At 31.0% G+C, this 23,880-nt stretch overlaps 1 protein-coding gene across 1 annotated transcript in view; it reads right to left on the bottom strand.

Moving 5' to 3' along the window:
- The window catches only part of LOC111697490 (sn1-specific diacylglycerol lipase alpha), a 33,438-nt gene extending 21,596 nt beyond the window's left edge, over positions 1–11,842 (bottom strand). Inside the window, exons 1-11 of the mRNA XM_023467512.1 lie at positions 11,733–11,842; positions 10,468–10,528; positions 9,580–9,668; positions 8,749–8,810; positions 8,254–8,320; positions 8,154–8,197; positions 7,919–7,994; positions 6,774–6,842; positions 6,053–6,109; positions 2,937–3,021; positions 242–285 (exon numbers count right to left, since the gene is read on the bottom strand). Coding sequence (XP_023323280.1) covers positions 242–285; positions 2,937–3,021; positions 6,053–6,109; positions 6,774–6,842; positions 7,919–7,994; positions 8,154–8,197; positions 8,254–8,320; positions 8,749–8,810; positions 9,580–9,668; positions 10,468–10,528; positions 11,733–11,827 — 749 coding nt within the window. The 5' untranslated portion in view covers positions 11,828–11,842. The remainder of the gene's footprint in view (positions 1–241; positions 286–2,936; positions 3,022–6,052; positions 6,110–6,773; positions 6,843–7,918; positions 7,995–8,153; positions 8,198–8,253; positions 8,321–8,748; positions 8,811–9,579; positions 9,669–10,467; positions 10,529–11,732) is intronic.
- Between the last annotated feature and the right edge of the window lie 12,038 nt (positions 11,843–23,880).

Here is a 23,880-nt window from a genome sequence, read left to right on the forward strand (position 1 = left end):
CAGATTAATATCAAATGGTTCCACCTGTATAAAAAAAATACTTATATTAATGTTTACAAAGAAATAATAGAAATAAAAAAATTTGGAAAAATCAAATTAAACCATCAAAGGAAAAAAAGAAAGTTTTATTTTGTCTCCTTTTGTCGGAAGAAAAGCTTCTCAGTAAATTAAAAAGTTTTGACGTTTTTTTCCATTTATCCGTTTATCCATTTATACATTTATCAAAAAAAAAAAGAATTTCCTAAAGAATTCCGAGAGCAAGCGAGCTATATCAGTGAACGAAGTCTAAAATATAAAGAATATTAAAGGGACTGTTCGTGTGATTTCAGGTGACCCGCCATGCTAAAATGGCAATGCCCTATTCACAACAGTACCATTGAAAACTTGGTCTGATCCAAGGTTATAATGCAAGGAATGTTATTTCAGAGGTGTACGCATCTTTTGTACTGCAGTGTACTGTCTCTGGGTGGTAATGTAAACAGTCGGATGTCGAAGCCTGACATGGGATCCATCTTTCAAATAAAAAAATCAACGTAATATTCTGATCATAGGAAACTATTATGTGAATTATCAAAATTTAAGCTCCTCGGGTACCAAACGAACACTGATGCATCTATTCTTGTTTACAAATTCCGCCCAGAGAGAACTGGTTTTATTATGTTCACAGAGTATACACAACTGCAATTAACTTTCCTTGTCTTATAACTTTGGTCTGAATAAATGTTTATACTAATTATTTTGAACTGGGGGTTTCTTTACAACAGTGATTTGCGCATTTCTACTGCAGGAAAATATATAGGAATTATTAGAAATATACGCTTATAAAACTAGAAAAACGACAATATCTTCTACATTATTAATTAAATAAAGGTTTCAGGTGTACCCTTGTGAATCGCTCATTGCTATATGGGTATGAAGGGGCATTTGAACATACGCTTACAGTCCCTTTGGTATAAAAAGATTTCTAGATGTAGAATAAAAAGTATTCATAAAATAAACCCTCTTCATCATTTTTCTTCTTTATTTTCTAAATAAGCTGACTAGGATTTTAGAATTATTCATGGAAGACTATTAGTCATCATTTTCTAGCAGGCGATGAGAGGAATAGTTTTCTTTTTCCTTTTTCAACCAACAGCACAACTTTTCCTGACAAAGCATAATTTGAAAAGTTGAATCGAGAATATAAAGCTTTTCAAACATAAAAATTTTTTGTAATTTTTTTAAAAAATATTTTCATTAATAACTACTGTTACAGAGCTGAAAACTTAAGAATGGTGGATATTGAGATTAATGCTTGATCCTCTCTTTTTCTTAATATCGAGACTAACCTAATCTTGCACTTGTATCCTGAAAAGTGTATACAATTCAACCAATCAGAGTCGCGTATATGAAGCCGATAAATTTGAAATTGTGCCCGCCAATTAAGATTAATATACAGAAACGGGAGGGACGATCTAATTTCAAAAAACCGGTTTTTGATTTTTCTCTACTATATCCAAGAAAGAACGGTTAAAGAAGAAAATCAAAACTGTGTACATTGGCTACTCAGATTAAGTAATTGGGATTAAGGATATCCCATTCTAAAGTTTTCAGCTCTGGGCACTTTGCACCCAAATAATTTAAGAATAAATCTAGTTGACAAATTTCCAAATTTCACGCCTTTATAACATTTTGAATGAACAACAAAGGAACTGCGTCTTTGCCAATAACTTTTATTTTCTAATCCCTATATCGTTGCAATCTGATGGTGGAAATCTTTGATATTTCAAACTTTTCTTATTTTATGGAACAGCATTTCTGGTTTGAAATATCTAAGGTCTACGACATTGGGTTCCGAAGATACAGGGATTAGAAAACCAGAGTTTGTGGCAGAGACTCAACGGCTGATTTTTAATGTTTTCATGCGTATTTTCAAAATTCTTGAAAAATCTAAATATTTTAAAGCATTTTCAATATTTTTGTTTCTACCTGTCATAAGATTTATATTGATTTGTATAACAAATTTTAAGCTACGGATGAAAGGCATAATTGTTTTGATTATAGGGCTTCGAAAGAAGACCTTATTATATAACATATATTCTATATAAAAAACAAGATATATCCTCTATAGCCGGGAATACGGCTGGACCGAATTTGCTGACATTTTTGTGGACACTGATGGGTAGCCTGGGGGTTACATAGGCCAAAAACAATCTAATTTTAAATTTTCAAATTTTTTTTAATTAAAAAAATCGTCCAGGGTTAACGCCCGGTCCTTCAGATGTTATAACATATCATAAATAAATATGCATATACAATACACAATACACATAGATATAATGGATATACATCTAAAAAAAAACAGAGTACAACGAACTCTGTTCAAAAATTAAATCTTCCGTTAAAAAAATCACAGTAAAACAAGAAAATCTACCATTTGCATCATTTAAATTATGAACACAAAGCCTAATCTATAAAATAAACTTCTATAGCTCCCTTTTTTTATTTGAATTATATAAATATATATTATTTGTTTGTTATTATAGCTGGACATACGGCTGGACCAAATTGGCTTATATTTTTTTGGGAACCCACATAATGAAATATGAAAGTTAGTCATAAAATAAGACAGCTTCGGCTTTAAAGTGTCGCAACGCCTTGTCTTTTCAAAACTTTGCTGTTGTGCCGATGGCTTTTTAAAAATTGTTTTAAATCTATATTGTAAAACAAGACATTTGTATATATATGTATATATATATGTTGCGTATAGCCGGCCAAACGGCTGGACCGATTGGGCTGAAATTTTTTGCGGAAACTCATGGGTGGCCGGGGGGTGTTATAGGCTATAAGAAATTCAAAATTTTGTTTTTTAAAAAATTTTCAAAATATTTTTTTTAAAATTTGTTTCCACTGGCAACGCCGGGCCCTTCAGTAAGTATTATTATAAAACTCTTTACCTTGCTTTTATTATCACTGCGGGCGCAACAGAACAGAACACTGCAGCGACTATCCCAAGCGATTTGATTTGCACGTTGCACTTTTCTAAAAAGATAAAGAAATATTTAAACAAATTAGAAACTTATATTTACTTACATTTATCATTTCTCAAGTTCCAGATTTTCTCAGTTTACTTTTTTAGTTTTGTGTGTTGACCATGAAATAACTTGATTTGTTGTTTCAGAGAAAAGTCCTGTAAACAATGGCGAAACATTTTTAATTTTTCTTTTTCAACTTTATTTTCGAAATGTTGCCCCTTGATATTTAAGGAATCATCGAACCTGTTCTAAACTTATTCATAGGTGTTGAGAGAAAATTGAGATTTTTGCAAGGAAACTCCACGAAGTAAATATTATAATCTGGAGATAGTGGCTGGAGATATCTCAGGGGATTCTAGGTTTTCTTTAATCTTGAATAGAGGCTAACCTGTATATATATATACTTTGCTTGTCTGTCTGTTTGTTTGTATCCAAAAAACGTCAAAACGGCTGAACCGATCGGGCCCAAATTATTTGTGGGATTTCTAATGTATTTAAATTTAAATGAAAATTTATGAATTTATGAATTTAAATTTGAATGAATTGAGTCATTGCCAGAGACTCAGATTTGTTAATCCCTTTATCTCTACAACCCAATGTTGAAGACCCTAGATATTTCAAACTATGAATTCTGATGGATCAAATAATCAAAGTTTGAAATATCAAAGGGTTACGACAACTGGTTTTAGAGATATAGGTGTTAGAAAATTGGGATTTGTGGAAAAGACTCAATTCCTTTATGGATGATCTAAATATCAAAATTTAGCGTAGAACAATGTTCGATTTCATTTTTTTATCTGCGAACTTTTTTTGTTATTTTTTAAAAAGAGAAAATTTTCAAAATTGAAATAGAAGAACGGCGCGAAGCGCCTGGAATGCCTGGTATTTTGTACAAGACTAAGCTTATACAAAGGAACAAATTTATCGCGCGCCTCATATTCGCATTGAAAAGTTTCAAGATCAAAAAAAGTGCCCGTCATTCATCAGGTTGAAAAATTATAAAATCAGTAAAAAAAAATACAAAGATGAACATTGGACATATCATAGACAAGACAGACATTGCAGAAAACATTGCATGAATAAGGTAAGTTTTTTTCAAATTAATTTTATTTTAATAATCTGGAAAGATAACACAAAAACAAATAATAAGAAAATATCAGAATGTTACGAAAAAACAGCAATTGACACTTACGGAGTTATCTTTTTTACTTTTTCATTTAAAACGCATCCGCCAAAAAAAAGCAAAAAGAGACATTTTTTTAAAATCATCTTTTGAAAAGCATAAAAGAGCTCAGTTTAATCAAATTATTCCATCCTAAAATACACTGTCAGAATGCTAACATAAAAAATTCATTTCAACTTAGTCATTTGAGCAAGTGTTCACTGTAAATTTTTTATTTTTCAAATTTTGAAAATATCACCTATTTAGGAAAATGTATTTCAACCAAATTTTCCACTCCAATTACGATGAATTTAAGATTAAAATTGGAAATGATTTATTCATTTGAGAGTTAACTAAAACTGTTTTCTTGTAAAAATATTGTTTTAATCTGATAAAAACAAAAGATTAAATTAATCTTGAGATTAATAAAAAGATGAGATGAAGCATTGATCTCAATATCTACAATTCTAAAGTTTTCAGATCAGAGCTGAAAACTTTAGAATAATGAATATCGAGATTAATGCTTGATCTCCTCTTTTTCTTAATATCCAGATTAAATAATGATTGTTCTCCTCTTGTTATTTATCTCCAGATTAATTTACCTATCGGGATTAAGGATATCCCATTCTAAAGTTTTCAGCTTAGGTCTCATTCAGTTAATTAAGATACCCTAGTTTAATTATTGCATGGTCCAACAATAGTTTCACACGTCCAGTATCCTCTGGTCCAATCAGAGTTTACTCACGTGCTTAGTAAAGACCTTGCCGAAGATCTTGCAGCTGTCAATCATGTGACACAAGCTGTCGTTAGAGTTGGGTTGAAGATCGGGTCTTATAGTCAGATTTAAGGAATTACGGTTCGAACCGAAGTTTTTAAATCGCGGGCTTTGTAGAACTCAATGATTGGAACTGTAGCACTCAATAGTTGGAACCGTAGTTCTCAATAGTTGGAACCGTAGCATTCAATAGTTGGATCTGTAACACTTAATAGTTGGAACCGTAGCACTCAATAGTTGGAACCGTAGCACTCAATAGTTGGAACCGTAGCACACAATAGTTGGAACTGTAGTACTCAATAGTTGGAACCGTAGTACTCAATAGTTGGAACCGTAGCACACAATAGTTGGAACTGTAGTACTCAATAGTTGGAACCGTAGCACAAAATAGTTGGAACTGTAGTACTCAATAGTTGGAACCGTAGCACTCAATAGTTGAAACCGTAGCACACAATAGTTGGAACCGTAGCACTCAATAGTGAGAACGTAGCACACAATAGTTGGAACCGTAGCATGCCTTTTTTCCGTCCTAGTTTGATATTTATTGCATATTCATACAATTAAGGTTATATATAACATTCTTCTTATCTATATATCAATATTACATTCTTAATATATTAGATACTTTATCTTTATCTTATGATACAGAATCAAAAAATTTATACAGTGTTAACAAAAAATATGAAATAGGAAGACGACTTTACAGCAATAGTTAAGCGTAATAAGATGTTGTTACAGCGCAAACAGTTTTCAAACACTTATTAAATCACGCACTAATAATGTTAAATGTTTTTTTACGCTACAGAATATCTGTGTCCCGTGCTCATTTGATAATTTCAAATCATAACTTGAGTCAAAAAGCGCCTTACTATTTCAAAGTTGTTGGTTATCACTGTACAAAACAGAAATATTATTAAATAGGAATCCAGCATTGCCATCTTTGCATTGCGCTTATAGTCTTACTTTTCAAAGACAACTGTGGCCGGAGAAAAAGCCAATTTTTTGATCAGAATTTGAGCGAAAATGGACGGTACCTCTTTCCCTCCCAAATAAGGGAACAGTCCCTTTAAAGGGTGTTTAAAGAAAAATGCACATAATTACCTATGTCTCCAATTTCTGGTAGTCCCCCCTGATCTTCTGTTAATACCAGAATACCGGCTGAAAACCAAATTCAATTAGTCAAATAATGAATTAATTAATTGAATAATTAACTTATCTCTTATTGAATCAATCTAATTATGACATAGATAAATAAAGTAATTACTTTAACTCTCAATACTTACATCTCGGGATTTTTTATATTCATTTATTATTATTTAAAACTTAAATTCTTCAACTTTATGAAAAACAAAAAACTATTGAAAGATCTTTGATTTTCTATTTAAAAATTGATAACTTACAATTTCTGTTTTTACGTGATTTGCAAATTAACGCAACAAAAACAACGAAAAAAATTGACTAAACTCATCTCCGTTAGAAATAGATATCTTTCGTATGATTACTCAGGTATTAAAAATTCTTAAAGTTGCCAGAAATGTAACTTTTGAAATAAAGTGTTCCGCGAATACAATCATTTTACCCCCCCCCCCTCCCCTCCCTCTTTATCTTTCAAAAAAAAACTCAGATATTTATAAAGAAACAAATTAAAAAAGATTGCAATAAACCTGTGCCTAATGAACCAAAACATGGTGAAACTGTTCAGACTAAATATTACAAACAAACAAACCTTTTTAATGAAGCATTAACCTAAATTTTGAAAAATAAAAGTGGCACTAAAGTAATTTTAGATTTTGTAAAACACAGTCTTATATTTGATAGCTACCCGTCTCTAATATGTTTGCTACTGCTTTGTAGAGCTCTTTCTTGAAACTTCTTCAATTTAAACCATGATCTAAAAATAAAGGAATTGAGTATTTGCCACAAACGCTGATTTTCTAATCACGATATCTATGGAACCAAATGTTGTAGACCCTAGATATTTCAAACTATGATTTCTGTTTGATCAAATATTCTGAGCTTGAAATATCAAAGGTTTACAACATCAGGTTCTCAAGACATATTTGAGTTTGTGGCAAGAACTCATCTCCTTTCATTAGATTATTTTGTTCAGTGGATTTCAGGTTTAGAATTTAATTTTTTATACAAAAGGGACTGTTTACGTGAATATTGTAGCATACGTCATTGAACATGTGTTTGGATTTTTTAATGCGACAAACTTGATCTTGATATTCAAAACGGAAACTTTTGAATACAAGGTTATGGCTAAGATTAAGAACGGAATAAAAATTTTGTATAAAGACATCAAATTTTTTGATAAAAATTGCTCGAATGCATATTAAGAACTTTTAAAAAATGTGAATTTACAATTTACAATTTACAATTTACAAATTATTTTTCCCGACTTAAAAAAAATCATGGGTGATACATATGCAATATGCATTTACAATTTACAATTTACAATTTACAATTTACAAATTATTTTTGCCGACTCAAAAAAAATATTGATGATACTTATGCATTTACAATTTACAATTTACAAAACAAAAAAATAATCGCAGTTTACACTAATGCATTTTCAATTATCTGTTAATAATTCACAAAATATACATGTTTATTTTTCAATCTATTCACGTATGAAATATGAATTTACAAAAAGGTTGTAAATTTACAAATGACAAAGAAACATTAAACACATATACACTGGTCTCATATCGTGCCTGGTATCAAAAATCAACTTCTCTAAAGATCTAAGTTCTTTAAAATCGCTAATTACTGAAGGAGTTCAGATATTATTCTTTATTTTACTTTAACCTATGTTGCTTCTTATTTGCTACTTGTATAATAATCTTCAAATGCTAAAAGGATTTGACAACTTTGATGAAATAGTTTCAACATTATTTTAATTGTGAAAAAAAGTTTATTGTTGGATTTATTTATTTTGTAAAGATAAATTTTTATAATTTTAACCTGCCAGCATAGTCCCAGGAGCACCAGACAATTAGCAGGAAAATAGATAAAGAAACAAGATTACACACCACCAGAGCTAAACAGAGAATTTTTTACATTTAGTTTTTGTATTTTTGGGCTATAGAAGGAAATTATTTTTATAAAGGAAAATTAAAAATTATTAAGAAATAAAATTTCATTTGTGAAGCTTTATTAGACAGTGTCTAACTTTTGGAAAAAAGTTTTCTTTTCTTACCTAAGAGAACATTTTTATATGTATATGACAGAGAACAGGCAGATCTAGAAAAACAAAATGTTTTTTATTTTAATTAAAAAATTTTGTTTATCATTTTTACCTTTGGAAGTATTTAGCCAACCAATATACACCTAGGCAAACCCAGCACACTTCTAGTAACCATAAACCTGTAATAAATTCATGGGTATTGTGTATAGTTTACCTATCTGTACTATCTATGTTTCTATTATGAAACTTTAGAATTTTCAAACGTTTTTAAAGAAAATTATGATTTTGCAGCTATTTCATTGAACATACGAAGTTTACCAGGAAAATGGAACAATTTTTTGGACTTTTTACTAGATCTTAATCAAGGTGAATTTAAGTTTGATATAATCTGTATGCAAGAAGTTTGGACAATACCTAAATATTTCAAAACGAATATCCCTGGATATAAGCCTGTAGTACACAAACTGCGCAATCAAATGGATAATTTGTGTTCAACTGTAGGGGGAGGGGTAGCATGTTGNAAATAATAATAATAATAATGATAATCAATAAAACAAACTACTAAATAAACAATAAAAATGACAAGGAAAAGAAAATAATTACGTACCCTGCTTTATATAGATTAGATATTTCATCCCGGCTCTAGGGCGATCGTTGAAAACGGTTCCCCTGTAAAAAAAAATGTTTAATATTTTGGATCGACAATCAAATAATACGTTGCTTTATTTTTGATTGATCAACGTATCTAGAGGTCGAAAATGTTGTATAAAATGGGGGCTAATCTACACGCCTTAAATCTTTATCTTTGATGAAAAAATTTTATTTAGCTGTTAGCGTAAGTGACCCTCCATACTCAAGGGTATCGTTGTGAATCGGGCATTGCCATCTTTGCATGGAGGGTCAATTGTTATTAATATCACTGACTCGTATTTTCACGATCTTCCAATTGTGCATTGACCTTTAGAATTATCCAGTACTATGAACTAGACAGATGGTGAAGGTAAAATTCGTACGACATAACTAGTACGACTTTTTGACCTTGCAGCTCCTCTTGCTTCGATTTTATGCAAAAGTATAACAAAAGATATTTTTTGTTTACATATTAGAAATTAAAAACATTTTGGTTCTTCTCGATATCTCTTTAATTAGAGGAGCAATGTTTGAAAACAATTTACTTTAGTTAATAATTAGGATCATCACAGAATTAAACGATTAGTGCTTTATGAAAGGATTAACGATATAGGATTACTGCTTTATGAAAGGATTAACGATATAGGATTAGTGCTTTATGAAAGGATTAACGATATAGGATTAGTGCTTTATGAAATGATTAACGATATAGGATTAGTGCTTTATGAAAGGATTAACGATATAGGATTAGTGCTTTATGAAAGGATTAACGATTCAAAAGTTCCGAGGAATAAAAAACCATGCTTACCTAGCCGCAGTGAAAACTATGCATAATTCCAGGATTAAGCTGCCAGACCATAAACACAGATATCCAATCAGCTGTTCCATATATACAACCTGACACATTCATAACAGCTGTTCCATATATACAACCTGACACATTCATAACAGCTGTTCCATATATACAACCTGACACATTCATAACAGCTGTTCCATATTTACAACCTGACACATTCATAAGAAAAAATTTTACAACTGAGGATCATCGTTAGGCGTGAAACATTTTGTTTAGTTTAATTCTTTTTTAATAAAATGAAAAGTTTTCAAAAACTTATATACAATATATATACATTATATGCATATATTAAAGATCTGAAGAAAAAATCAAACATTTAAAAAAAAAAGAATTCTTATTTGTTATTGAGCTTCATAGAAGACAAAAACTTGGAACGTTTATAAAACGAAACACACTCCCCGATATCTACAAAATATAGTACGGTTTTGATAATAAAATAATAATAATCATAATAATATTAATAATAATAATAATAATAATAATGATAATGATAATAATGATAATAATAATAATAATGATAATAATGATAATAATGATAATAATGATAATAATGATAATAATGATAATAATACAACTACTACCACTAGTACTACTACTAATAATAATAACAATATAAACAACATTGATAACATTAATAATAACAATAAGATGGAGTGCTCGGCGTTGTCCGTGGAACTTAAAAAACGAATTTTTGAAGAAAAAAACCCATGGGTTCCCTCAAAAAATGTCAGCCAAATCGGTTGAGCCGTTTGGTCGGCTATATCTGACTGACATAAAAATATAAATGAGCGAAGAGCTTTATTATATTACACTAACAATATTTATAAAATTTTAAAAAACCTGGCATTTTTCCTTCTCATCTAATGTTGAAGTTGAAAGAAGAATACTAATGACCGTCAGCCTGTAAACACAATTATAAATATCAGCTGTTTGTAATTGTTTTGTTTGTAATTGTTTTGTTTCTAATAGAAATTGTTTTGTCTGTAATTGTTTTGTTTACTATTGTTAGGCTTGTAATTGTTTTGTTTGTAATTGTTTTTTGCTTGCTATTGTTTTGTTTGTAATTGTTTTGTTTGCTATTGTTTTGTTTGTAATTGTTTTGCTTGTAATTGTTTGGTTTGTAATTGTTTGGTCTTCATGAAGCTAGGACTTATACTGGTCCTAATAATCTGAAGTGACTTCCTCTTTTAAGAAGTTTGTTTTCTCGGAAAGAATTACCATATTGAATGTAGGGTAACTAGAATTACCACATTGTATGTAGGGTGGCTAGAATTACCAGAGCTGAAAACTTTAGAATGGATAGACTTTAATCCTGACTTCTTGATCCGAATATCCACTGTGGAAACTTTTCATTTTAGTCCTTAATCCACTAATTTTTCTCTCTCCTTGGATATCCGTTAATTGTTTTCTCCAATGAGAATATTTCTGTTCTCTCATTGGTTGCCCGCTTTTCTCTGATTGGCTGCTACAGTTTCTCAGATGATTAAATATTTATTTGAATTTTATCGTTTTTCATACACTTTTAAGATAATCTTGCAAGATTATGTTAATCTGGAGATTAAGAAAAAGAGTGGATTAAGTCTTAATCCCGATATCCACCATTCAAAAGTTCCCAGCTCTGATTGAATGTAGGGTGGCTAGAATTACCAGATTGAATGTAGGGAAGGCTAAAATTACCAGATTGTATGTAGGGGGCTAGAATTACCAGATTGAATGTTGGGTGGCTAGAATTACCAGATTGTATGTAGGGTGGCTAGAATTACCAGATTGAATGTAGGGTAACTAGAATTACCAGATTGTATGTAGGGTGGCTAGAATTATCAGATTGAATGTAGGGTGGCTAGAATTACCAGATTGAATGTAGGGTAACTAGAATTACCACATTGTATGTAGGGTGGCTAGAATTATCAGATTGAATGTAGGGTGGCTAGAATTACCAGATTGAATGTAGGGTGGCTAGAATTACCATATTGTGTGTAGGGTGGCTAGAATTACCATATTGAATGTAGGGTGGCTAGAATTACCATATTAAATATAGGGTGGCTAGAATTACCATATTGAATGTAGGGTGGCTAGAATTACCATATTAAATAAGCTAGAATTACCAGATTGTATGTAGGGTGGCTAGAAGGATTCCAGGAAGGAGAAAATCATCGCTTCCCAAAGACCATCGTCTGTTGTACATAACAAATCCCGGCATTTTTACTTATTTTACATTTCTGAAAATGATTAATTAAGGATTCCACTGTCTGTATTAAAAACAAACTTTTAAAAGACATTTTTACGAAAATTTAAGCATTTCTAATTATTAAAATTGGTTAAAGACCAATTGTTTATTAAAGAATAGTTTTTAAGATTTAAATAGGTTGATTGAACCGATTTAAAAGGAAAAAATCAAAAAAAATCGAACATTGTTTTTAAAAGAATAGTTATTAAGATTTAAATAGGTTAATGGAACCGATTTAAAAGGACAAAATAAAAAAAATAAAACTTTTGTATTGTGAATCTCTTGTAGACCTTAATTCAATTCTTATTTTGTGGCGACCGCACCCTGCAGCCGCAGGGATAATTTGAATCGAGTGGTCAAGTATTAATCCTCAATTTGAAAATGCCCACTTTAGATATTGAAATCAAACGTTCAAGATTATTGATCATTTACAAAGATTTCAGGTTTAAATCTAAAAAAAAAAATTATACTCTTAAAGAAATTTTAGAGAATAATATTTATATAAATGGGTGGAATTCCATTCCGGTTTTAAAGCTTCATTGCATTTAATCAACTAAATTATCGTATAGTTTTAGCTTTTTTTGGATTTGGCTATTTTGCTCTTAAATCTATAATCTGCGAAAAATAGAAAAACGCGATAAACAATTTTTGTTAAGAAAGTTTCATCATTTTTGAGCTCAGAACTATTTAATCCAAGAAATGTGGGCACTATGAGTATTTTTAAAGAGAAGAACAATATCTTTAATTTAAAAGTACTGTGAGAACCAGAAAACTCTAGAAAAGTAAGACTACCTTTAGCATTAAGTTATGACTTGTAACATTCCAATAAACACGAGGAACATAAATTTTGCATTGTATGTACCTTAACAAGTGAACTAAAAAAAGCATCTTTTGTAATAACATCAAATACACTTTAGTATTGCTATAAAGTCGTCTTCCTATTTAAGAGTTTTCTGGTTCTTACTGTACATTGTAAACATAGAGAATAATATATATATTAGAGTGGAATTTAGCAGAAAAAAGTGTTGTACTGTTTCCATACTGCAGGTGTACTTTGCATATTTGCGCTATATTACCTTTTTGGCCCTGGAACATCATTTTATAGAAAATCTAAAATTAATATTAAAAGAAACCCAAATTATGAAATAGGCTGGTTTCATAATTGACCAATGATTATTTCAAATAGACACGTAATAACTATAAATCAAATGATGTTTTTTATTCACCTAATTCATTTTATAAAGTTTATTTAACAGCTTTAAACAATTCAAAATTGAAATGGATAGTCTAGGGAACATACTGTATTAATGTACTCTACTGCACAAAATTTGTAAACATTTACATGATTTGTACACTTTGAACTCCCTTTCAGGCTGAAAAGGACTGACAAAATTCATACCGAGGGATTGTCTAAACTCCACTATAATATATATTCTATTCTCTATGTAAATTTTGTCAAAAGATGCAGTTTAGAAATTCAAAATATGTGTAAAGCTTGTAAAAGTATAATGTATATAATAAATCGAATGATTACTTAATTTTCACAGTCCCTTCTTCAGAGCCCGAAATTTAAAAGATAGCGTTGAATGAAACTTTTGAGTTTTATGTAGATTTTGATTTAAGAGATTCGAAAAGAATTAAAAATTTTAACAAACTGAATAAAATAATATTTCATATCAAAGGTAAAGATATTCACAAAACTGCCTAATCCCATTTGCGAAACTCGGGTTTTAAAACTGGTTTTCAGAACGATACCTTGTCTCAAGGCACTAATGCAAGGAAAGTTATTTCAGAGGTGTATGCATCTTTTGTACTGCAGCGTACTCTCTTTGGGCGGTAATGTAAACACAAGACCGATGTCTTAAGTTTTGGGCTCTGGTTACAGTGTACACAATCTTTATTGGGAAATATAGAAGTACAATACGCAATTAAAGATCGTTGCCAATAATTTCAGTTTCCAGTATTTACTGTTGAGAAGAAAATCGATTTAAGGGAAACCCCACACAATCATCTCTCCCTATTCAGCAGCTAATTTTCATTATATTATATATTCTTTATATACCCCCCACCATACTGCTTTTTATAAAAAAAAGTTCATTAAAAATAAGAACAATGAATCAAGAACTACTGTCATATATGACAACAAATCTTACGAGAGGATAACATTTCTCCAAAAATAATATTATTTCTACTTTTTCATTAAAATAATATTTATTTGTAAATATATTAGAAGGCTGATAATTCTTCGTGCCCTTATTACTAGTAATAATCTATATACTTAGTACTGATAATAATAAGAACAAAGTTCGCAGATTATTTTGTTTTCTTCGGTAGATTTTCAAAATAATTTCATTTCGATTTTTATTTTGGATCGAACAATTTTTGGTCCCTATCGTTTTAGTCGTTTCTATGGTAATCGCATGCAAACAAACACCCCAATACAAATATATTAAGGAGAGGATCTAAAGTTTGACGAAAGTTTAATGCATATCATTAATGTTTTCTAAATTAAACTTATTTGCATAAAGAGACTGTTGAGTGTTGATGAAAAATGAAAAGGGGAATGTTCTGAAGCCTTAAAAGTTTAGGCGTTGATCGCGACCAATAATATTTCTATCTGATGTCTCTGTACCGAGAAATTAAATAAATCTGTGTCCCCTAGTAAAACGAAAACTTTGATCGACGGAGCCAGATTCTGCAGTTTTAAATCCAAATCTCGAGACAGGGCAGAGATAAGAGAGTTACAGAGATCGATTATCAGCTAAAATAGGCAATATTTTTCACAGCATGTTCTATTGTGTACAAGTACTGTACACGACCAATCAGCAAACATCTGTATTCAGGGATATTTAAGGATCCTTTGGATACGAAACACAAAATTTTCGAAAAAAAAGACTGAATTTATAAATGTCATGTTTTATGTTTAAAATTGGAGTATTTCTTTAAAAGTTGTGAAACAAGTGGCCGTGAGATGACACTCTAAAAACCTATCGTAAAGCCGTAGCATGTCGTGCCGGGTCAACTTAAGCCTATGTAGCCCACCCTGTGAAAGGAGATAAGCAGTCTGTGTAGTCTGTGAGACAGGGATATCAAATAGAACTAATTTATAGATGGGCACGATAGACTTTTTTTTCATTTTGTTCGTACATCGTTCGTGAACGGCCCATTTTGTTCGTTCAAAAAAATGATTATGTGTGTTCTCAAATTTATCGTTAATTTTCCATTTTATTCGTTTTGTCACTGAACGATCGTTCAGTAAAATCTTTCGTTCAATAAAATCGTGTGTTCAGTAAAGAACTATAGTTTGTCCCATAACATCGTTTCTAATGGACCAGGGAAAGCAAATTTTCGTTTAAGTCCGCGCAAATTTGCAAATGTTCGCAGTTTAATGCTAAAATGAATTTTGCACATACGCAAAAATTGCGAGAAAAAGTGTTACAATAAAGTTCAAATCTCTAATATAGTTTTGTGATGCAAATAATGGCTATTTATAGCATTTTTAATTTTTGCGCAAATTTATTCGCGGAATTTTACACAAAATGCGCAATTTGCCCGCGGCGATTTTTCTATTCTGCTGGAGACCTTAATTGCTATCCCCTACTTGCAAATTACTTTTTCATGTTATGTTGTTTTTGTAAATAAAGCTTTTACATAATATCAATGTTTTTACAAGAAAAACAAACAATAAAACTTCTGAAATAATTTTTAGATTTTTCATTTCTTTTCTTAAAAAAATGCCTGAGATTTCGATGTATTTCAATATCTTTTATTTAAAAATTTTTGGGCTCATCTAGCTTGTTGTAACATTGTATTAAGTTTTAAATTTTTTAAATTTTGATTTAAGAATATCACTAGCTGAAAAACCCCGGCGTTGCCCGTGAAATATTAAAAACACTAAAACATTAAAAAAAACAGTGAATAAAAATCTAATCTTGAAAAAAATAGTTTCGAATTCTTTTTCCTATATGTCAGTACCCAATATCCATGTGTTTCCTTAAATAATTTCAGCTAATTTGGTCCAGCCGGTTAGCAAGTCATAGCTAATAACATATATATATGAGCGAAGAGCTTTATTTTATAGATTTGAGCATAATCAAGGAATATACCACTCAGAAGTCACCCTTTCATGTAAACAAAGATATTCCCTGTACATTCCTTGACCTGAAGTAAATTTTCAAATATGTTTAAAGGGACTGTAAGCGCCATTTCAAGTAGTTCTCCTTTCTCCATGCAAAGATGGCAATGCCTGTTTTTACAACATTAACCTTTAAAGCGTTGTCTGATCAAGGATGAACTTGATATCTATGTTTATAATTTTAGAATATAATTTTTTCAATTTCAGGTTTTTCTATAACAGTGACTTGCGCATTTATTCTGCAGAAAAGAATTAAAACACTTTAAATCTGGAAAAACGACAATATCTTCCACATTACTGATCAGATAAAGGTTTTAAGGGTACCGTTGTCAATCGAGCTCTCTGCATTGCCACCTTTGCATCGAGGTTCACTTGAAATTACACTTACAGTCCCTTTCAGTTTGTTGTTTTTTTTGTGTTAGCCTGTGGAAAAAAATGCCAACTCCACTTTATACTTTATCAGCTTCAATATGCTGCTTCAATCTATTACAAACTCTATCCTCACTACCTCTATAGGTATATACGGTCCATAAATAACAAGAGTCTGTGTTGAACTATCTATATTTTGATATATAAAGGTGCAGGTAAATAAGTTGACCGCAACTAAAAATAACTTATATTTGAGAGTTACAAAGACACAAACAAAATAAAAGGGTTTTATATCACAGGCCTCTTAATTAATTGATATTAATCATACAATTGACCCCCCCCCCCTCCCCACCCTTTAAAATCGTTTCTTAAGATAGAAATTATCAATTTGAACTTGCTGATTGAATTCTCGAAATCCCGGATTAAAAACGAATCCTTTTTGTAAAATCCTTTAATCCTAAAAGTTTTTAGATGAAAATCTTATGATTTATCAGATTTATCTGAAAGATTGATCAAAAGACGAGAATCTCAATCACAACGCTTCTGCACCTCTTTTCCTTGTGACGGTTTCTCAAGCTTTTTGCTATTGAAGATAGATAAAAACGTAGTTCCTACAAAGTTTTATCTTTCGATTTTACAACCCTAAAGAAAGCGAAACAATCTGTTCAAAGTTATATAATCTTTTTTAAAAAATTAGAAAACAAAATTAAAGGAAAAATCTTGCTTTCGTAACGTGTCCCTTTAACAAGTCCCAAAGTGTACTGGGGATGAAGATATGATTCCAGTGGGAGAAAGAGAAATCATTTTTATTATTTCATTATCTTCCTTTACAGCTTAGAGGATAAAATAGGTGTTATATATAAATTTAGTTGTCATGAAAGTTAATATTGAAATAAATATTTATGTGGTGGGCTCTTAAACCTAATGATTTTATAGATAGTAATTAAACTAACCAATTAATCACTGAAAACTCAAATTCATTTGAATTACCGGACATTCTTTTAGGCGGTTAGTGCAAGTTGTACTTTACGGTTATACTGACAAATATACGGCAAATTGGGACAGTAATCGAGACAAATATTGAAAACAGGTGACAAGCACCCAATGACAAGTGGTTACAACTATTCACAAACGTTGACAAACGGTGACAACTGATGTTAGCTGAAGACAACCATTGACATCCAGTGACAATCAGTGACAACCTGTGACAACCTGTGACAACCTGTGACAACCTGTGACAACCTGTGAGAACCTGTGACAACCGGTGATAACCGGTGACAACCAGTGACAACCGGTGACAACCGGTGACAACCGGTGACAACCGGTGACAACCGGTGACAACCGGTGACAACCGGTGACAACCGGTGACAACCGGTGACAACCGGTGACAATCGGTGACAACCGGTGACAACCGGTGACAACCGGTGACAACCGGTGATAACCGGTGATAATCGGTGACAACCGGTGACAACCGGTGACAACCAGTGACAACGGGTGACAACCAATGACAACTGGTGAAAACTGGTGACAACAGTCACAACCATAGAAACCCCATGAAAATCGGCTTATGAATATATCAACGATCATAACCAATCATGATCACATGAATAAAGAAACCATAAAAGTTGTGTTTATTGACTCAGGTTAAAAAGAGGCTTAAATATCTAGATAAAATCTTAAATTAAATTAAAAACTAATTTTCGGCAGCATAACTATATTACATACAGTTTAGATTAACAATTAGATAAATAATTTCAAATTTACTTCGCAGATCGGGTGGTTATTCACATAACTGTCCCAAGAGACGTTAAGTAACTTAAACTCCCTTTGTTGGGGTAATCATAAGTCTGTAATGTCTAAAAGCGGTAAAATATATTACTTAACATTACAGAAAGTCAACCCGCCCCACACCTTTACAAAATATTCATATCTCGGTCCGTATTGCTTGTTTTATAATCTTGAGTTTGAATTTAAAAAGTTGGCTAATAGAGCCACTTAGGGAATAAGTCGTAAATTGAGCTTTAATGAAATTCAAGAATTTCATTCTGAAAATATTTTTTTTTATTTTTGTAACCCGTTATATTTTAATAAAAAGATAAACAAAACAAAATTTATTTTCAAATGGCATTACTTGCATTTTTCTATTTTTAATTTTAGTTTTGTTTTTAGTAAAAAGATAAACATTTTTCTCCTTCACTGTACACTGTACAGTGTACACCGTACAATGTACAGTGTACACCGTACAGTGTACATCACTTTCAGCTTTCCGCTTTCCTTCAAGGGACTGCAGACGTAATTTTAAGTGACTCTCCATTTAATGAATACCATGCCCGATTCACAACAGTACCCTAAAAAGTTAAAAACTAAAAAATAAGATATGAACATTTTGACGTTGAAAATTGTTTATTTAAGATTATGCCTTCTCTATAACAATGACTGTGCATTTCTGCCACAGAAATAATGGAGGAAATTGTCAAGAATTAAACACTTTTTAAGCTAAAAACATTTTGGATCAGGTTGTTGAATCAGATAAAGCTTTTAATTCGATATGGTGCGCTCTTTGACTATAGAGGGTTTATTGAATTTTAAACGAGAGTCCTTTTATTTATAGGATTGAATACAACTTTGGTTACAAAAATTAAAATAATCCAATAAATTGATTAGTCCCTCCACCCCTTCTTTTATACTTTTGATAAAGAAATTGAGTCTTTGCCACAAACTCTTATTTTCTAATAACTATATCTTTAAAACCCAATGTCATAGACCTTAGATATTTCAAACTATGAATTCTGTTAGATCAAATAATCTAAGTTTGAAATATGTTTACGCCATCATACTGCAAAGATATAGGAATTAGAAAATTTGAGTTTATGGCAAAGACTCAATTCATTTGGATACAAAAATTAAAATAATCTATTGAATTGAGTAGTCCCCCCACCCCTTCTTTTCTACTTTTGATAAATTTGCACACATTGAAGTCTCATTAGAATTCGTAGATTACATTTTCTTAATTAAAATTCTGATTAAATTAGCATAATATCTAGTGGGTCAGTTGGCAAAAATTGAATACTTACCTTCAAAAGTACTCGAACTAGGGTTTCCAATCTATTTTTTTGCACAGAAATCGAGCAATTATTGTGCATAGAATTTTTTACCTTTCAATTAAAGATTGCACGAAATTTCGATATAATTTCGCATTGATGCGCAAAAGCTATTTGGCGCAAATTATGAAGAAATCTTGCTTTTTGCACATTTCGTTATTCCTGCTATGTCGAGCTATTCTAAATAAACAAATGTTTATTTAAGAAAGTAACCAACATTTTTACTGTGTCAAAATATAGAAAATGATAATAATAAAATTATTGTTCATGAATAAAATGCTGCAGATATGGAAGTTTTTTATTACTTAAACTAATTCACATCATACTATCCAAATATTTAAATCTTTTTTTATATTTGTGCAATATGTCATAAAAAAATAATACTTATTTTCGTATTAATGCGCAAAAACATGCAAAAATTATTACTTTTATTATGTATTCATCCACAATTTTGTGCCAAAAATAATATTTATTTTGAATGAATGCGCGATTTCCTGCAAACATGATTTCGTATTGATAGAAAATGATGTGAAATTTCGTGCAAAATGTCATTTCGTGCAAAAACGCGCAAGAGAACCTGCTGTTTTGTGGACTCGGACTGTAACTCGGACTGTAAGCGTAATTTCAAGCGACCCTCCATGTAAAGATAGCAATGTCCAATTTACAACAGCACCCTTGAAACCTTAATCTGATCAAAAATGTGGAAGATATTGTCGTTTAAATGACTTGAAAAGTTTTTAATTTTGATAATATCTCCAATTTTTCATAAAAACAAAAAATGCACTTTTGCAGAGAAACCTCAAAAGAAAGTAAGTAGTTTAAATAAACAAAAACCTGCCCCCGCGATTTAAAAATTTCGGCTCGAGCCGTAATTCCTGAAACCCCACTTTAAGACCCAACTCTGACGACAGCTTGTGTCACGTGATTGACAGCTGCAAGATTTTCGACTTGACTTAAGGAGTAAGGCCCAATAAAAATAATACCGACCTTGGTTAGTTTTAGTGGAGAATAAGGCTCAATGTTGAGTTTTGTTCTCATCAAACCCCGGAATGCGTCAATTCCTACCATGAAATTCCGCAAATAGAATATTAAACCGTTTTTTTAAAACTCAACTCTGTGAAAAATAAGATGCAGCCTGAATCCGAAAGCTCAAGCCGTAAATAAGGCCCAACGACAGCTTAGACCCGAGCCGTATTTCCCCAAATTTTTTAAATTGCCAGCTCTGGATATAGAATTCATAATTGAACCGACAAAGCATTCAGTGGTAATGTTTCAAATCAGGTGTTGCTGTCTATACACGGAGGGTCACTTAAAATTATGTTAACAGTCCCTTTAAAGGGAAACTCGACAACGTTAAAATATGCTCTCCTTGGTATAGTTCCTTGCCTAAAGTTGTTTCCTAAAATGTGCTGGGTCTTGGGTTCCTAATCGTTTTTAGAAACGATCGAGCTAGAAAGCGATCGTTTTTCGTTTCGTTTTTTTCTTTTAATAATGATCGTTTCATTTTTAGAAAATAACGATCGTTTTTGAAAACGAACCACTCATTTTATCTTTTCTAAAACGAAAAATGATAGATTTTTTTAAATGGTAAACGGTTTTTTTTATGAAAAACGATTGTTTTTAAAACGAAGATCATTTTAAAAAGAATTTCGCTAATGAATCTGAGTTTTATGAAAATCGATTTATTTTTTTTCAGGAAGATACGGTTATGAATGTTGTCTTGTATATGTCTGTTGTTTTTAACGAGAGAAATAACCTGAATACATTCTGACCTAATTCTGACCATATAAATGTATTTTTTCTTTTAAAAGATCGTTAACGAAGGGTCGTTGTCATTTATTCTTCCTCCTAAAAACTAATCTCCTAGATAAATCACAAATGTATTCAAATACAGCTCGAATTATAGCAATCTATTCTAATGTATCTATAGACTAATATGAATAAAAAAGAGTGAATTTCTTAAATATATCTCCCAACCCCCTATACTCAAAAGTAAAATTTGTTTTCCAATATGCTAAAATTTGCATTATTGAGGGTTTATCGCTAAATTTTTACTTCAAGGAAAATCGAAAATGTAAAACTGTTTTCAAGATCGAGTCAAATTTTTCTTTTTTTCCCTCTTATCTTTAATAGTATATATATATAGAAGGGATCAATTTTAATTATTTACAGTATATAAGTTAAAATAACCTCCCCTCCCTCCCATTCTGAAAAAAACTTATTTGAATCTTACTTCATAATATATAAAGAAGAACTTTTAAGTGTAAAAAAAAATAATAATCACAATAGTTTTTTAAGTTTTTAACTACAGTGTGATAGCCAGAAAACTCTTGAATAGGAATTCGACTTTTAAATTCAAATTATAACGTTATCCAATGAGAATGAGACAGCGCAATTGTGCAGTGAAAACAGACCCATTTCACTAAACAATTGATTTAATAAGTTACTCGTAACGCTATTCGCCAAGTCATAACACAAATGCACTTCTGTCATTGCTTTAATGTCGTATTCCTTTTCTACAGTTTTCTGGTTATCACTGTATCCAGAATTGATCTTGAGACACCCTGTACAATGGCTAAAAACCACATGCATAGCCAAGAATTAGAATGTAACGAGGAGCAGGGAGTAAGGAATAGAAGGGAGATATAACTGACGCGGTTCGCCCTACCATATGATTATACATGCTTTGCAGACGGGTACTTTATTTGAATAAGAAATATTTGTCTGATGTATACATTTACTGCATATACAATAACCTATTCTGAATATTTCATATACAAATGAAGTACCCGTCTGCAAAGCATGTAAATCATATGGTAGAGCGAACCCCGTCAGTTATATCTCCCTTCTATTCTCTACTCCCTGAACGAGGAGCCAGGGATAATTAGACAACAAAACTACGTGTACGTACTATTCAACCGTTCAACAAAGGGTCTAGAGTGTACGAATATGATGAATGGGGGGGGGGGGGAGGGGGGATTGATAGAGATTGGGGAATATAAACTTTGGGTACTCTTCTGTGTACAGATCTAATCTGAAACTAACATCTTCAAAAAATCCTGTTTAAAACTTGGATATAATTATACAAATACAATTGTAGAGTTTAGAAAATCACTAATGGTTCCAGTCTTACTCTGAAGTATTGAGAACTACGTAGGACGGATGGTGTGGTGGTATGAGGGTGTACCCAGAGAAGGTTGGGGATAAACTGGAGGATGAAAGGATCTCTCCGGGTCCGAGGCTCTATCTGTATACGGAGCAAATATAGAACTAGGATTCAATATCTTTTGATACAGATCTAGATACTGTCCCATTTAATATACTTTAATAGTTTATTCTTCATCCACAACAACAACAACAACAACAACAACATCAACAACATAAACAAAAACAACAACTATAACAACAGCATAAACACAGCCCCTCTGTTAAATTATGTATAAAATTTTTTCATCTAAAACATTGAGCCACTTCAGCATTTCTAGACATTGCTGTCATGCACTTTCCTTTAACATAATATCAATATCATAAACATCATCCATAATATCAGCATTGACAGATTCTTGCTCTATTTCGTCCAAAACCCCAATGTGCTTAATCAAATTCAATAATTTGTCATCTTGGTAATTGTCCATAAACCACGTGAGATTTTTGAACGTCGGCCATGCACCGCACCATCCATTATTATAAGTAACTTTCTTTAATCTAATCAGTGTGTAATTTACACGATTTAATGTTTAATTTATACGATTGATTGTTTAATTTACACTATTTAATGTTTAATTTACACATTTAATGTTTAATTTACACATTTATTGTTTAATTTACACGATTTAATGCTTAATTTACACTATTTACTGTTTAATTTACACTATTTATTGTTTAATTTACACGATTTAATGATTAATTTACACGATTTAGTGCTTAATTTACATGATTTAGTGTTTAGTTTACACTATTTATTGTTTAATTTACACTATTTATTGTTTAATTTACACGATTTAATGATTAATTTACACGATTTAGTGCTTAATTTACATGATTTAGTGTTTAGTTTACACTATTTATTGTTTAATTTACACTATTTATTGTTTAATTTACACGATTTAATGATTAATTTACACGATTTAGTGCTTAATTTACATGATTTAGTGTTTAGTTTACACTATTTATTGTTTAATTTACACGATTTAGTGTTTAATTTACACGATTTAATGATTAATTTACACGATTTAGTGCTTAATTTACACGATTTAATGTTTAATTTAAACATTTAATGTTTAATTTACACGATTTAGTGTTTAATTTACAAGATTTATTGTTTAATTTACACGATTTAATGTTTAATTTACATTATTTATTGTTTATTTTACACGATTTATTGATTAATTTACACGATTTGTTGTTTAAATTACACGATT

The sequence above is a fragment of the Eurytemora carolleeae genome, unplaced genomic scaffold (assembly GCF_000591075.1).
Source record: "Eurytemora carolleeae unplaced genomic scaffold, Eaff_2.0 scaffold240, whole genome shotgun sequence".
Taxonomy (NCBI): domain Eukaryota; kingdom Metazoa; phylum Arthropoda; class Copepoda; order Calanoida; family Temoridae; genus Eurytemora; species Eurytemora carolleeae.